The 16202-nt window shown below is 32.4% G+C and overlaps 1 protein-coding gene across 2 annotated transcripts in view; it reads left to right on the top strand.

Annotated features, from left to right (window-relative positions):
* HNRNPLL (heterogeneous nuclear ribonucleoprotein L like) overlaps positions 1–15773 on the top strand; it is a 34170-nt gene extending 18397 nt beyond the window's left edge. The window contains exons 7-13 of one of the 2 annotated variants that reach the window (XM_074378741.1): positions 2567–2638; positions 6860–7077; positions 9894–10015; positions 10556–10757; positions 11427–11484; positions 11568–11666; positions 14710–15773. In XM_074378741.1, coding sequence (XP_074234842.1) covers positions 2567–2638; positions 6860–7077; positions 9894–10015; positions 10556–10757; positions 11427–11484; positions 11568–11666; positions 14710–14765 — 827 coding nt within the window. In that variant the 3' untranslated portion in view covers positions 14766–15773. The remainder of the gene's footprint in view (positions 1–2566; positions 2639–6859; positions 7078–9893; positions 10016–10555; positions 10758–11426; positions 11485–11567; positions 11667–14709) is intronic. The other variant, XM_074378742.1, reaches the window with a different exon arrangement.
* The last annotated feature ends 429 nt before the right edge of the window (positions 15774–16202 follow it).

The raw sequence follows: 16202 nt of genomic DNA, 5'->3' as shown, positions 1-16202 counted from the left end.
AGTACTAAACAACAGAACAAGTGGTTGATGAGAAATCTCTCACTTCTGTCAAATTACGGTTGGTTACTGAACATGCAGTTTTTTTTTTTTAACTTATTTGAAATAGTGAGTTTTGGTTACGTTTCTCTTTATGTCTCTTAAAACATTTATAGACATACTTCTTATTTTAATAGTGTTTATTTACATCAATTCTTTTAAAAAGTCTAAAGTTTACACAAAACCAGCTTAGATTAGATTTTCATATAAGGAATTACAATCAGAAAAGTTTAGAAATATATAAAGTAGATATTTAAATAGGGAAATATAATTAAAGGAGGTAAAACAGAATTTCAGTTGTTTTTGAGAGAAAAGAATTCTTGTTTTCTAATTTCTTACAGGTAAATATTTGTCTCACAGGACTATAGCAGTTTGTTTTTATTTTTGTAGTGATTTCAGCTTCAAGTTGATATTGAATTGTAATTTTTTCTACCAAAAAGAAAAAGAGTGCTTTTGTAGACCTCATGTTTAAAAGTTCTTTTCAGCTCAAATTACATTCTAGTGCAAAGATTTCTTAGCCTGGACTCCAGAGAATCCCTCCAGAAATGTTAAGCAAACCTTGTGTATATGTGCATCTTGCGGGGGAGAAAAGGTCCACACTTCCAGCAGATTTCAGATGAATGCATGAAAAGGTTACAAACCACTATTTATAGACTGATATATTCAGTGTTTGACTCTCTCACACTTCTTATGTCATCTTATATTAGGTAGCGAATGCTTCCAATAAAAAGAATTATTAATAATTGAGAATGTTTGGGTGAGAGATACCTTGGAGATCATCTACTCTAACTCCTTTGTTTTATGAATGAAGATTGCTTCTATGATATATAGCAAATTAGTGGTTAAGTTGAAATCTTATGATTCGCAATCCAGTGTTCTTTCCTTTATAGCACACAGTTAACTGTATCAATAAAACTAAGCCATGAAAATATTATGGTGGTTTTGGTTTAAGGTTCTTAGCTCAGATGAGGACTTAAATTTAGCATTTGGTGGCATGCTTAAGCAGAGGAATGTTAGCAGAATGGATTAACAGACTGGATTGATTGAAGAGGAGTGAGACTTAAATGATGATGCTGCAAGCCATGTAATGGAAAGAATGAACTGTTGAGTGTTTAGACTGAAGATCAAGAAATGACTTTGGGGAAACGGAGGGAGGATCATAACTTCTAAGCATTCAGAAGGATCTTTGGAGAAAGACTGAGTAATGAGAAAGACTGTGAGGCTCTAAATGGAGTAGAATATATGTAGAGGATCAATTTCTATACAATATAAAAATTAATTTTCTCATGATTTAGGACTAACTGAAAATGTAAGGGAAAGTAATGAGTGTCTTATCGGTGTTGGGTAAGCAGAGGCTAGATGGTCCCAGTCGACAGTCCCAGGGAGAATGTAAGGATAATTTGTATACTCAGTAAAAGTTGAACTAGATGACCTCCTAGGTCCTTTTCAGTGCTGTGATAACTTGGAATAGGTAATTAAAATGATATTTCTGTAGACTGAAGTGAAAATTAAAGTATTTCTCATCTCCCATAAACCTCATTTGTTTAGGTGACTAAGGATATATATAGAAAGCCTTTCTCTTTGAATTTTCAAAGATTAGAATGACCAGACTCTTAAGATATATGAAAAAAGTCTTAGTGAACACTATAATTTGATCAACAAAGTTCTAAAAGTATTATACAATGATTTTTAAATTTACTAACATAGGAAGTGCTATTTTAGAAACTTACAAGTAATTTTTTTTTATTGATGTCTCAGATTTGGGAAGATTGGCATGCCTTTCCTTAAAAAGTAGCTAGCATAAAAATTATCCTTTAGGAGTATTGTAGTACTCTCACCCAATAATGTAGCCCCCTTGGTTAGCTTTAACTTTGCATATTTAAACTTCGGGGGGTGCTCCTAGTCTTGGCTGGTATTAAGGTCTATAGACAATGACCAATCATGATACAATATGGGCCAGTGATGTGCAGATTTCCAGCTCTCAAGTCACTAGGTGTTTGTAAATATGTGTATATACATACAAAATACTCTGTGTTTACTGATTGTGAAACCATGTAATACAGGTTGTTGTTGGCTTATGCTGAACTTCTTGAAAGAAGCCCACTTTGAAAATGTGTTGCTGTTGAAGCTAATAGTATACATCAGGTACTGTCTTTCAAAAGTACTGCACTTAAAGCTTGTTTTAAAGACATGTATTGGTAAAAACTTCTGTACAGTGTCAAACTCTAGCATTGTGTACATTCACTTTCTGAAAAGTATCCATTCTTTCCTTAAATTTGAAAGTGTGACTGTATTTGGCATTTGCCAAAAAGACATTTTCAAGTTAAGTGGAATTTGTTAGATAGAATTACTTTCTTAAACTTTTGTTGTTTGTATTTAAATTGGATATGAATGGATGTTTAACGTTAACCAGGAATCACATTTCTTTTATGAATTGTAATGGATGTTTTGAATGGGTGTTTCCCATGTGAGAACTCTGTTAAGTACTTGGGTCAAAATTGTTAAAACCATGTTTCTACTTTTGTGTCAGATAGAGGAAAGGGTCGCCAGAGACAAGCCATTTTGGGAGAACACCCTTCTTCGTTTAGACATGATGGCTATGGTAAGTTTGTCAAGGCAGAAGGAAGGTAGTATAGACAAACTTTTAGAATTTTTGCATTTCTGATGAAGAATGGCACAATTCTTGTCTTTGTTTTTCCTGCTCACCTGACTTGGTTTATGGGATCAGTCCTTCATAAATGTACTCCAAAGGAGTTGTCTAAATTCCTTTGTCTTCTTATGCTATTGTTATAGCTCATAATCTTTGAGGTTTGAGAGCTATTCACTGGGATTGAAAGCTTTTTTCCCATTATATTTTGTTTTGATTTGTTGATTAGAGATATTTGATTAGTAATTAGTCTGTTAGAGGACCAAAAAGAAGTATAGCTCAGTAAGTGTATTTTCTCCCATTCTAGAGATTATGAGCAAAGAGGAATTTTGAATAATAAAGGCAGAGAGATTAGTGTTTTTGTTGAAAAGGAAACATGTTTTTGGTTAGATCCTTAATTCTTTTAGTTCTACAGTTGGTATTTCAGCTTTGCTTAAATTTGTATTTAATTCTTAAAAAAAAAAAAAACCTCAGTTTTAATGTTTGCTCTGTTGATAAGATTATGAAACCTAGAATAATAATCTTTGCCAGAAAAGTTAGGTATCAGATTGTTGTCTTTGTAAGTAGATGTTGAAAATTGTTATTGTTTAAACTTTTAACTGGATATAGGTTCTATGTTATTAAATATTTCTTAGTTTTTAGCAGTAGTTGTTGACCTCACCTATTCTGTGGTTTGAAATTAAAGTACAGTTAGAAGTAGTATTAAAAGTGGTAGAAAATAGAAATTGCTATTTGTAGTCTGGGGATTTATTATAAAAAAAAACCCAGTGTTGCCTGTTGTCCAAAATGTTTTCACATTATATACATATTTGGTGACCATTTTTAGCTGTGAGTTTTAGCTTATTCCCTAGTGTCTTTATTTGAACTCCAGGAATTTATTACGTGTGTGTGTGTATGTCTGTGTGTTTGTATTCATTAAAGTTTCTGTGGTAGTCTATATTGCGGAAGAGATTGAAACAATCTCTATGTTATATCAAAACAGTGTGGTATAGAATGATAATCTTACTACAGTCGTTTTAGTGTGTTCCTTGATCGTTTTCCTTAGTTGTTTCTTTTACAGAGTAAATATTAAATGTGGTTGTATGAGTAGTTTTGATCCTGCAGTAAAGAAACACTTACTAGGAAACTACTGTGCTTTGTTTAATGGAGGGCTACAAAAGAATGACTGATCACAAGTTTGCAGTGTGGTTGTGGAGCATATAAATGTGTCATGACAGCTTAAGGCTAAAAATTGGTTACATGTTCTGCCAAAGTGGGTTAGAGAAATCTGTGAAAGTGTAAGTGAAGGACGAAGAACTCTGCTGTAGTAGTGTTGACACAGACAGTTTTCTCAGTATGGCTTTTCAGGTTTGTCTTTGCTTATAAGATACATTTTACTGAAAAATTGCATAAAGAAGAATATGTTATATGCCCTAGAGGAGCTTTATATTTTTAAAAAGCCTATTGTGAAGTTCTTTGTCACTTTCATGCTCTAATTTATAAGTGTGTGTGTGTGTGTGTGTGTATAAATTTTTAAATGTAAGCTTACTTAAAGAGGTGCACAATTTTTTGTAATGACATTTATTAAATAGGGATCATTCAGGTTCTGGAGAGACCTGCCAGGAGGAATGGTTGTGGTAAGGTGTAGGTGCGTCCGTTCTGAGCTATGTCCATTGAAACATTTAACTCAAAAGAAAATTTGTTCTACTTTTCTAGGGAAGTAAGCAGAATAGGGTATAGAAGAGAGAGAGAGAGATGAATAAAGATTGGTAGAGGAAAGAAGTAAGATGAGGAAATTGGGGGAAAAGCAAAGACAGGAGTGGGTACTAATGATACAGAGCCTTTTTACAAATGCTGCAAATCACAGCTGTATCCTTTCAGTCAGCAGTTCAACAAAAACAGGTTTATTTGCATTTTGGTGTCATATAAGAGGTGACTTTTCCTTTATAATGGTATGTGAGAAGGGACAGAAAAGGTTTATTTAATAGATTGAATTTATTCATTAGTTTAATATAGCAGTATAAATCTTTGATTTCAGAATTCTTTAAATCTTTTAATTTGGGAAGCCCAGTCCTGTGAGAGGAACTGGTAGAAACCCTCATACTTGAAAAGTGGCAAAAAAGAATGTACAGATTTGTTTGCTTAGAGCCCAAGAAAAATTTATATATTAATTGCTGGCATTTTTGGATGTGGTTCCTGGGCCAAAGATTTTAAAGTATTAAAGATGGGAAATGCCTTCAAAATCTTCAAAATGCCATTTATGTAGTATTTTTCCATATAAGTAAGATTTTTTAAACTTGAAGCATTCATTTTTTAAGCACCAAAGCTTTTTGCATGAAAATATAGAAAAGTATAGTATATAAAGCTTTTAAAAGACTTTTTTTTCCCTTATCTTCTTAACATAGGTGACAATTTAGGTAGTGTAAGTAACATAATTTAATCCTGATGGCTCAATATCATAATTACAAACATCAGGTATTCTTTTGCACTGAATTTGTTACCTATGGCAGTGGATCTCAGAGTTTTGGGACCTTGGTCTGCTTAAGCAGAGTGGAAACTTCCACTGCCCATCTTCCATACATTTTTCTATTTTCTGTGAGAAAATTTAGTGATAATACTGAAGTGTCATACTGTATAAGCAAATGGTAGTGGTGGGGGTGAAGTATAACATGTATATGTATTTTTGCTATAGAGGTAAGAATAATTGATATTTGACCCCAGTATATGTGTAATAGTCTAAATTGGAGGACAGTGTACTTATATTTGCCAACCAGTAACTCACCATGAGCTACGTTGATTGTTTTGATAAGCTACCAATTACCAGCAGTAAGAGCAGTTGAAAACCGTGACCAATTTAAGGCAACACTGATGGTGTGTTCATAAAGTATTCCTCCATAAAACTTCAGGAATTTACACCATGTTGTATGTGCTCAGTGGTCGTGTTGCTGTGTTGTTACGAATGGCAGCTATATTTAGGATACTGAATACCAAATTGGAGTCCCCATAAACTATAATGTGCTATGATACCAAAATATAATAGTTCTTAGTAACTCAATAGATGACAAGTGTTCCTTAGTCTTAGATAAAAATGAAAGTCAGTAGTGTTACACATTTTGTACTTCTTGAGAAATGAGGAAAGGACTTGAGATTTTGGATTGGTTTCTTGCACATCAGGAGAATCTTGCAGTGCACCCCAGAGTATGCGTCTGTAATCACTGACTCAGGAGCAGCTAAGATGTGTAGGTTTATATATTTGAGTTACACCTCTCCATCTTAGTTGCTTCTTCTGGGTTTTTATGCCTCTCTTCTTGCTGCTGTAAGCGTGCCCCATGCATACTTTCAGTATCACAGTTTCTCTGGACTTCCTCATTCCTGTCTATTCCAATTCACTCTAGCTTTGTTTTTCTTGTTACTTCTAATCTGTTATGGATGGGAAAACTAAATAAATTAAAGTTGTTTAAAACTACTCCAGAGTTAGTAAGCTGATTCTTAATAAGAATTCTCAGTGTAAGAGATACAGATTTCTGTGACAACAGTTTTAGATACTTACGTGTTATTTTCTAGTGGGTTTTTGATGTTGTTTCAAAAAATGGAGGTTGCTCAGTAATGACACCTCTGAGTAGAGGTGGGGGGTATTAACTAAATCTAGGGTTGTAGTTTCCTTAATTATAATTAGGAGAATAAAATACTAGCCTGAAAGTACATTATAGTAAAATATATTCAAGGGGACAACTTTTCAGTGGAACTGAAGATGTTCTTTTTGTTATATCTGTATGAAGATAGTTTCCTAGATTTCATTGTAGATTTTATTGTATTATCCTCTAAAAGATGTTGGCAGAAGTTTTTCTTTTTTTTTTTTAGGTATAATTTATATACAGTGGCCCAAAGTTTTGCACTGATTTCCCCCCTCCATATATGGCCTGGTCTTGTATACTTTTTTGTTAAACTATTATTTTTTAAAAATATGAACTTAAAGCCTGTTGTATGCAGGTGTGTGCAGGTCAACATATATTGGATCTGGTGCAAAATAAATATAGATTTTTGTTAATTTCCACAGGTTATATTTGAATATTCATTTGAGTTTTCCTTGGACATACCATCCACCTAGCTAATATTAAGGGTTTGTTTTTATATGTGGTGAAGTGTATCTACTAAAGTTGTGTTGTGTTTTGTTGTCCCCTTTTTTTTTTTTAATAGGATCCCATGGTCCATTATTACCTTTACCAAGTCGTTACAGAATGGGCTCTCGAGATACACCTGAGCTTGTTGCATATCCATTACCGCAGGCTTCTTCCTCTTACATGCATGGAGGAAATCCCTCTGGTTCAGTTGTAATGGTTAGTGGATTACATCAACTGAAAATGAATTGTTCAAGAGTCTTCAACCTATTCTGCTTATATGGAAATATTGAAAAGGTAAGTTTCATTTTATATTAGCTTCTTTTGTTAGGATATGTAGTAGGAATATCTGAAAAGGCTGCAAATATATGTGTCTTCTCCTTGTATTTAGGAACACGCAAGTTCTTTCAGTGATGATCCACATAAGCTAGAACTCCATTAGGTAGGAATTCTAGGAATTGTTTTTTGTTGGTAAGTGATCGGTATAGGTTGTTGGTACTAAAAATATTTTTAAAATTACTAATATAAAAAGAAGTCCAAAACGGTAAGTAGTTTAATCAGTTAGCATACTAGAGGCATAAACCATATTTTAAAAAATCATTTCAGAGAGATTCTAGCATTTAACATGTTGAACTGTGGGGTTTTGAAAGAGCAGTTACTTTCATGGAGCTAGGTACACATAAATATGCCTCACAGCGTGGCCACAGCCATGAATTTTAGGAGAGTTCTGGATTTATGTACTTACCTTCTAAGTGCTGGAGTCCTAGTATCTTCTGAGGAACAACATGCTTTTAGCTCAGTCAGTATTTGTAACTGACCCACTTTGATAGAAGGTGTCCAAAACTTTTCTGTCTGGAGGCTTACACTCAAAAAGTGGTAAAACATTTCAGTTTTACATATTTTGAAGATCTTTAAAATTGTAACTTTATTTTCCCCGGGTAACTTTGTGGTTTTCCCTGATCTGTGATGTTTTGTTCATTGACATCTCACGAATACTTAGAATAGTCCCTGTCACAAAGTAGATTCTAAGCTATTTTTGAAAGAATCATGGAAAATTTAACTGGGGAAACAATTGGTAGGCTTATTACCAGTTTTTGATATATTCACTTATTTGAGTTTTGATATAGTTGTAATGTTATTTTTCCCTGTTTTTTAAAGTGATTTTAGTGTGTTTTTCACAACAATAAAAAAGTACAAGTGTATGAGTCACAAGAGTGTGGGAGAGGGGAGTATGGAGTTGGTACTCTTAGTTCTTTAGTTAATTAATTCTAAATGGATCTGAGACATTAATTCTCCTTGATCTGAGAGAGCAACTTGAAAATCTCTGAAAAAAGAATTTACTACTTGACCACATTTTTTTTAAAGGAAAAAAATTCCATATTTGGTTTAGGGGATAACATATGGGATATTTCTGCTTATATAACTAACCAAGAAATAGGGCAGATTCAGCAACATTGGGGAAAGTAATTCAGATTTTTTCACATAAATTTTTTAGACTTCTGGGTGTCTAGTTAAGGTCTAGAAACCACGTACTTGACAACTAAATGGGCTTTAATTTATATTTTAACCTTTATGTAGTGTTACTTATCTGTTTATGCTTTTCACGTTCGTAGACAACTGGAATCAGGCATTTTAATCAACATCTTTAGATTGTTGTCTTTTGTGTTATGAACTAAATTATCTCATTATTTAGAAACCCAAATCACTTTTTCTAATAAAACTTAAGTTTTCTGTATATCATTTCAATAATTCTAGTCTCTCTCAATGCACATTTCAAAACATTTTAACATTTTAAATGACACAATATAATACATTAAACTCAAGCCATCATAATCCTTTAAATCTATATATAGTTAATTTTTTCTGATTTCTTTTGAAATTTACTAATATAAGAACTACATATTTGACATATATATTTAGTCATTATTATATTTATAGCATGTTATTGGATTAAATCAAGGGAGGGAAATTTTGCCCTTAAGAAGACAATTGATTTCCAGTAAAGCTGAAAAGTCCTGTTACAACTGGGTTTGTTCAAGTACAGGTGTAGTATAAAAATGCTAGGATAGCTCATCCAAATTGATAGATATAAATGCTATGTTGCATTTGTTGTATAAATACATTCCCACTTTCCCTTTGATGTTAGCAGATAAGAAAGAAGTATGTTCAAAGTGTCATGAATGTTAGTGGTACTTAATAACTATTTAGGGACTTCCCAAGGAGTAGGCACTATGCTGTCATACTTTCTCCCATCTAACCCTTACAGCATTATATACTAAAATTGGCATAGTATTTAAGAGGATAAGTATGGCCTCTGTCAAAGATGTCATGAAAACTTGTGAAGTATTGCCTGTTTTTGGAGGGGTGGGAGATGAGGTTTATTTACTTCCATTTTTAGTGGTGGTACTCAGGATTGAACCCAGGATCTCATGCATGCTAGACATGCACTCTACCACTGAGCTATACCCTCCCGCCTAGTACTGCCTATTTAATAAGCTGCCCCTGCCTTGTGCAAACTTTCCTACTGGCAATGCTATCTCAAGGCCATCTTGTATTACTTCTTATATGGTATCTTGCTTATTGCTTTTAGAGTGTTTATTGTTTAAACACTCTGAATAGTTGTTAATTATTATTTACTTTAAAATTTCAAACCTACCTACTAGAGTATAAGCTTCAAGAAGACCATGTCTATTATGCTTGCCATTAAATCCCCAGTACCTGGCACAGTGCATAATTATTAAAACATATTAGACACTTAATAAATATTGAATGAATAAATATTGATAAGTCCTGCCAAATGTTATCATGTCCATTTTATAGGGAAGACTGTGGCTCAGAGGACTGAAGTAAAATGCCCCAAATCACACAATTAATAAATGACAGTCAGCATAAGCCTGTGCTCTTCTTCGATGTGCTATATAATAGAATTATAGTCTTCCTTTAATTAATTAATTTTATTGAACTTTGATGAGTGTCTAATAGCACAGCAGAATAAAGTTAAGATTCAAGGCTATCTTCTTTATTTGACAGCAACCACTTATGTTATCTTTTAGAAATTCTGCTACTGTAAAGGGGGATTAAATGTTAACTTTTTTGGGATTTCATATTTACAGGTAAAATTTATGAAGACCATTCCTGGTACAGCACTGGTAGAGATGGGTGATGAGTATGCTGTAGAAAGAGCTGTCACACACCTTAACAATGTCAAATTATTTGGGAAAAGACTTAATGTTTGGTAATTATTTATCTTAAGTGGTAAAATTAAAAAATATTTAGCCTTTTTATTAGAGACATTAATTTCCATTTCAGAAAATTTTAATGTAACTGCGGGCAAATCTGAAATTAACAGCTATAGTGATGTCATTTTAGACCCTTATGGTCATATAATTTAGATTTTACTTATTAAATATACCTAGTTTTTAGTTTTATGATTATAAAACAATTTTTTAAAACATTTTTTTATTGAGTTATAGTCATTTCCAATGTTGTGTATAACAGCATATTTTTTAATATGAGCAAGTTTTTATATTCAAGTTTTCTAATTTGAAAATGTATTCAATAGATTTTTCTTCCTAAGTGATGTCTAATCTATATGAGTGATTGATTATAACTTTAAAGTATTTACATGTTAAAAATAGTATTTAAACTGTACTTAAATAGCTATATATTTGTTAAGATTGATGCAGGCATACAAGTTAACATTTTCAGATTGTCTACTTGCTGCTTTTTATCTAACAAAGTTACGTTCTGTACTTCTTTCCTTTCTAATCTTCAGTGTATCTAAACAACATTCAGTTGTTCCAAGTCAAATATTTGAGCTGGAGGATGGTACAAGTAGCTACAAAGATTTTGCAATGAGCAAAAATAATCGCTTTACAAGTGCTGGCCAAGCGTCTAAGAATATAATTCAGCCACCCTCATGTGTGCTGCATTATTATAATGTTCCACTGTGTGTCACAGAAGAGACCTTCACAAAGGTAGGCACTGAAATAAAATTTGTGTAGAATGTTCCTATTTCCTATTTTAAAATATATCATATTTTAGCTTTTTAGAGTCTTGCTCTGTTCATCATCCACTTTTGACATTATTAGTATTCTGTTACTAATTTGGTACTTAATATAGTTCATTCTTTGACCATTAACTTTTCTGGCCTCCATCCTTCATTGATCTCTTGTTGGTTTGTGGCTCAGTCTTTTTGAGAATTGGAATTAGAATGAGGTACCCTTACTCCTGCATTCAGAAGGTGCTTTTACCATGCCCTTAAGTCTCACCTATAAAAAAATTTTACATATCCCTGTATTTTCCCCTAACTGTAGAAAATGCCTCAGAAAAGAATTGATTTTTCTGGAATTCCATTCCCTACCTTAGGTACTTGATAAATCCTGGTTCAACTCTGAGTATATATTTTAGTTACAAATCTTGATTTTATTGTACAGCACTAAAATTATATACATAGATTATAGAGTGTCACTATTTTAATTGATTTTTTCATGCAGCTTATTAATCTAAGAACATATTTTACTTAATTCATTCATGCCAGACTCAAACCTTAAATGCTGCCATAAAGTTTACTTTCTGGGAGAAAAAAAAAGGTAGGAATATTATGTTGGCCACATTTTTAATGGAGTTTTACATTTCTTTGACAGTTGTGTAATGACCATGAAGTTCTTACATTCATCAAATATAAAGTGTTTGATGCAAAACGTAAGTGCACATTTCCTTTTTTTTAAGTTTTCTGGTTAGTTTGATGACAAGCAAATAACAGCTGGATTTGTGTTTGGTTTTAGCTTCTGCCAAAACGCTTTCTGGGCTGTTAGAGTGGGAATGCAAAACTGATGCAGTAGAAGCCCTTACAGCACTAAATCACTACCAGATAAGAGTTCCAAGTAAGTAGATTGTGTGGTAATTATTCCATGGGATTTACCATCAGAAACATTGATGATAATTTTAAAATAACATTTAGTAGTTTTTTTAATACAGAGAAGTACAAATTTCAAAAAGGCATATAAATCCCACAACCCACATAATTCTTGTATTAGTTACCTATTGCTGTGTAATAGACTATCACAACATTTAACAGCTTAAAACAACAAACATTTATTATCCTTCTGTTTCTGAGGGTCAATAATCTGTGTATATAGTTAGGCTGGTAGTTCTGGCTCAGGGTGTCTCATGAGGCTGCAGTCACCTATAATCTGCAGTCATTTCAAATCTTATGACTGGGGCTAGAAAATCCACTTCAGTGCCCACTCGTAATTCTTTGTAAGGACAGTCAAGCCACATTGGCTCATTTCCTTCAGAATGAGATGATGAAAGAGAGATGAAAACAAAAAAACAACAAAACAGAAGCCACAGAGTCTTTTATAACCTAATACTGGAAGTGACATACTATGACGTATATTGTAATCTTGTGGTCACACTGACCAACCATAGTGCAGTATGGGAGGGGACTGTACAGGGCTGTGAATACCAGGAGGTAGGGAAATTTGGGGCCATCTTGGAGGCTGACTTCCATAATTCCTGTTGTCCTTAAAGCAGTAAGTACATACAGTTAAAAAACTTGGACAGTACATAATGGTACAAAGTGGAAGTTAAAGTTTTCATTAACCTCTAACCTTTTTGTCTTTTATTCCTCCTCCCCAGTGTATGTATCTACATTTTTAAAACTTAACATAGAATGATTCTTCTGTACATACTGTTGTGTGCCTTGCTGTTTTCACTTAATATATCTTGGAGCTGTTTCTATATCAGCACATGCAAAGCTACCCCCACACCGACCCCACCCCTACCACAGAGTAGCTATTTTTAGTAGAGATATAGCACACTTTATTGGATTTATCCACTTCTGCACTAATGAACACTGGTTGTTTCCAATTATGTTTTTCTATTACTGTAATAAACTCCTTATAGTTGTGCTTTTTGTATTTTTAGGGCAGTATTCTTAGAGTGGAGAGCATAAAGGTTTATATTTGGGTAAATGTTGCTAGATTGCCTTTTAAAAAGGTTACACAAGTTTACCTTATCGCCTGTGGTATATGAAAATGCCCACTGCCCAACACTCTTACCAACACTGAGTGTTGTCACATTTTCAATTTTTACCAGTATGATAGATGAAAAATGGTATTCCACATAGTTGTTCCAAATGAAATTGTCACTATGTTTATTCTCTCTGAAATGGTAAATGGCCTCTTTTTTACTGTGCAAAGAAGACTCAAGTATTTAACTTTTGAAGCTTTGTGCTATGTAATTTACTTTGATTCTGGATCTAAAAGATGTTGAAACTTTATTTTTCTAAATAATAGGAGAAAAATTGTTATTAATTTTATTAGGTGTGATGATGAATTGTAGTGAAGGGAGAAAAAAAGAATATACACTGAAGGATTTATGGGTGGAATAATATATCTAGAATTTGCTTTAAAATATTCCAGCCCCCCAAAAGTGTGTGGAGGGTAGGTAAATGAAATAAGACTGCCAAATGTTGACAGTTATTAAAGCTATATGGGTGTTCCTTATACTTTTTATAAAAATAAATGTATTTTTTTTTATGTTTGAAAATTTTTTTACTGAAAAGTTAAAAAATAAAAAATAGGAATATTTCTCATTTTACCTTCAGTCACAAAAGTAAATTTCAAGTAGTGAGTCAGGCTTAATTTTTGATGGAAAGTTTTAAAAGACTTTAAAATTATATGTATATTTGAGAAATATTCAGGATAGTATATGAACTATAAACTCCTGGGAGACAAGTACAGTTATTTCTCTTTTTATCCTCTGCACTGTCTTACAAATACTTGTTGATGTATATGCTTTTTCTTTTACAGGATTTTATTTTCTTAAGGAGCAATAGCTTTTAATACTAAAATTCTGGTACATTAAGGTACCAGAGTTATTTCTTTGCATAATCAATTGATGAAGAATTATCTCTACCTGGTCTGAAAAATTAGAGGAATGTATCATATGGAAGGATTTTTATGGATTATACCCAGTTTTGGTTTTTTTTCCAATTTAAAAATCTGTAATGCCCCATTGATGCTCAGAGATTTAATACTAGATCTCCTGGAACTTTTCCAGCTCATTGATGTCTTCTTGTACATTCCAGTCTTGTCCCACTTCCCAAGCTATATTTGAATTAGCTTTTCTAGGGTAATTGCCATTGGTAATGTTTTCTGCAAAGTGAGCTTTGGATAGACAAAGATATGCCTAATCCTGATACTATTCATCTATAATGATTGATTCACTAAAAAAGTTGAGAAACTTCTTTTTTGTTATTGAATATTTATTCTTAAATTAAAAATTGAAAATTAATATTAGTCATATTACTGTCAACTAAGCCTAGATTTTATTTGTATGCCACCCATGTCACACTAATACCCGTTTTCTCTTCCAGGATCCTATCTAAAACCCCATATTACAGTTAGTTGGTATTTTTTCCTAGTCTCTTCCAGCCCATGAGAGTTCTTCTGTCTTTCCTTATTTCTCATATCATTGACATTTTTGAGGAGTACTGGCTAGACATTGTAGGATGTCCCTCAATTTTATTTCTGTGATTTTTCTCATGATTGAAATGAGATAATGCATTTTGTGCAAGAATAGTACCAAAATGGCATTGTCTCCTTCTCGGTGTATCATATTAACATAGTAAATTTTTTAAAAAGTACACTATGTCCTTTAATTCCTGAGTGCCTTCTGTGTGTCAGGTGATGCTTAGAACAATAGGAATGTAAAAATGGACAAAGTCCCTGCCTTCATGGAGCTTACCTGCTAGTAGATAAGGAACAAAAGTAATCTTCCCCTTACCTTACATAGAAATTTTCCTTCATAACATTCCTTCTTCTAATACTATAAAATGTGAAATAATTTACTCTGCTAATTGATGGTAATCATGAAAGTTTGATGAAGGGAACTGTTAACTTTGTTTTTTAACTTTTACAGATGGTTCCAATCCCTACACATTGAAGCTTTGCTTTTCTACATCATCCCATTTATAAGAAGAGAAGAGCATGTTAGAATTTATGTTTACCTTTATTACAATTTTAAAGCAACACTTCATTTAAAAAAAAAAACCTAAAATGGTTGATCTAATGTTGCCTTGCTTACTTTAAGATCCTGTTCTGTAATAAACAAATATTTTTGCCTTGAGTAAATTTGTTGTAAACTTAAATATTGAATTGTTTTCATTTTAAAATAGAATATCATAATGTAGACTATCTACAGCTTTCTTGTAGATTACACAAATATATGATTTCTTATCTTATTTTTCTTCCACAGTGAAAATATATTTGCATTCTTAATGCTAATTATCTGCAAGTATTTTTCCATTGTGTATGAGATTAATGCAGGTGAAAGTATTGCATTTTAATATTATAGAATTCCTATTCTATGTTTAGATGTTTAAGTACGTTGCAGTTATTCATATTAAACATAACTTGTATTTATTGAGTATTTTAATCAAGTTTGAGAATAGCATTGCATATATTAAAATTTAAGTACTACAGATTTAGCTGATTTTCTATTTCTGAAAGGCTAACAGACATATGGATACACTTGTACAGTATGCACTCAAACTTATTTAAATTGGTGTATTTTTTTTTTCTAAGTCATTGTCCATTTGTATTGACATGCCTCTGTTTCTAGTTCCAGTTTGGAGATTTTATAAAGTTACAGCAATGAGTTAATGTGTTCATCTTCATTTGCTGCACGTGACTTGATCTTGAAAACACGTCTGGTATTTGGCATTGAAATTTTAATAGAAGTTATGATTAACAGTTCCTTTTCTAGATAATCTGAGATCCATGGATGGGCTTTAGGGAGTCTGTGAACTCCCTAAAATTGTATGTAGAATTTTGGGTACTTACATTTTTATTTTTTACTCTTGAATCCATCAGTAATACATGTATTTTTCTACATGGTACAAGGTATAAGGATCAAAATTTATTTTTTTTCCCAAACAGATAGCTATTTGTTTCAACACCATTTATTAAACATTCTTTCTCCCACTGGATTTGTTTTTTTTTTGTTTGTTTGTTTGTTTTTGAGAATAATATATCTCATACAAAGGCAAGTTAGTGTAAGGGCTAAACATGGTATTGAGAGACTATACCATATAACACACCCATTATCACAGCTTTTTTATAATAGAAAACTGATGAAATAATAGAAAATTATTTTCATCTTTAAAAGAAGGGAGAATATGTTTTATCTACTTAGAATAACTGTGAAGGCCATAGTTGGCAATGGTAGTTTTGTGATCCTGAGGGTTTCAAACAAATTTGTATATAGAAGTTTCATTTAGATCTTTTGTAAAAGCTTTATTTTGAATTTTAACATAAAGGAGGTTGCCTTAATCCTTTTAGAAATGATTCAGGAGTTTAAAAAAATTTTTTAATCTGTTGAATAGAAAGTGTAGATGGAAATTAAATACCCAT

The sequence above is a fragment of the Camelus bactrianus genome, chromosome 15 (assembly GCF_048773025.1).
Source record: "Camelus bactrianus isolate YW-2024 breed Bactrian camel chromosome 15, ASM4877302v1, whole genome shotgun sequence".
Lineage (NCBI taxonomy): Eukaryota > Metazoa > Chordata > Mammalia > Artiodactyla > Camelidae > Camelus > Camelus bactrianus.
Note: the sequence above shows the minus strand (reverse complement) of the source record. Positions and strands in the feature narration are given on the sequence as shown.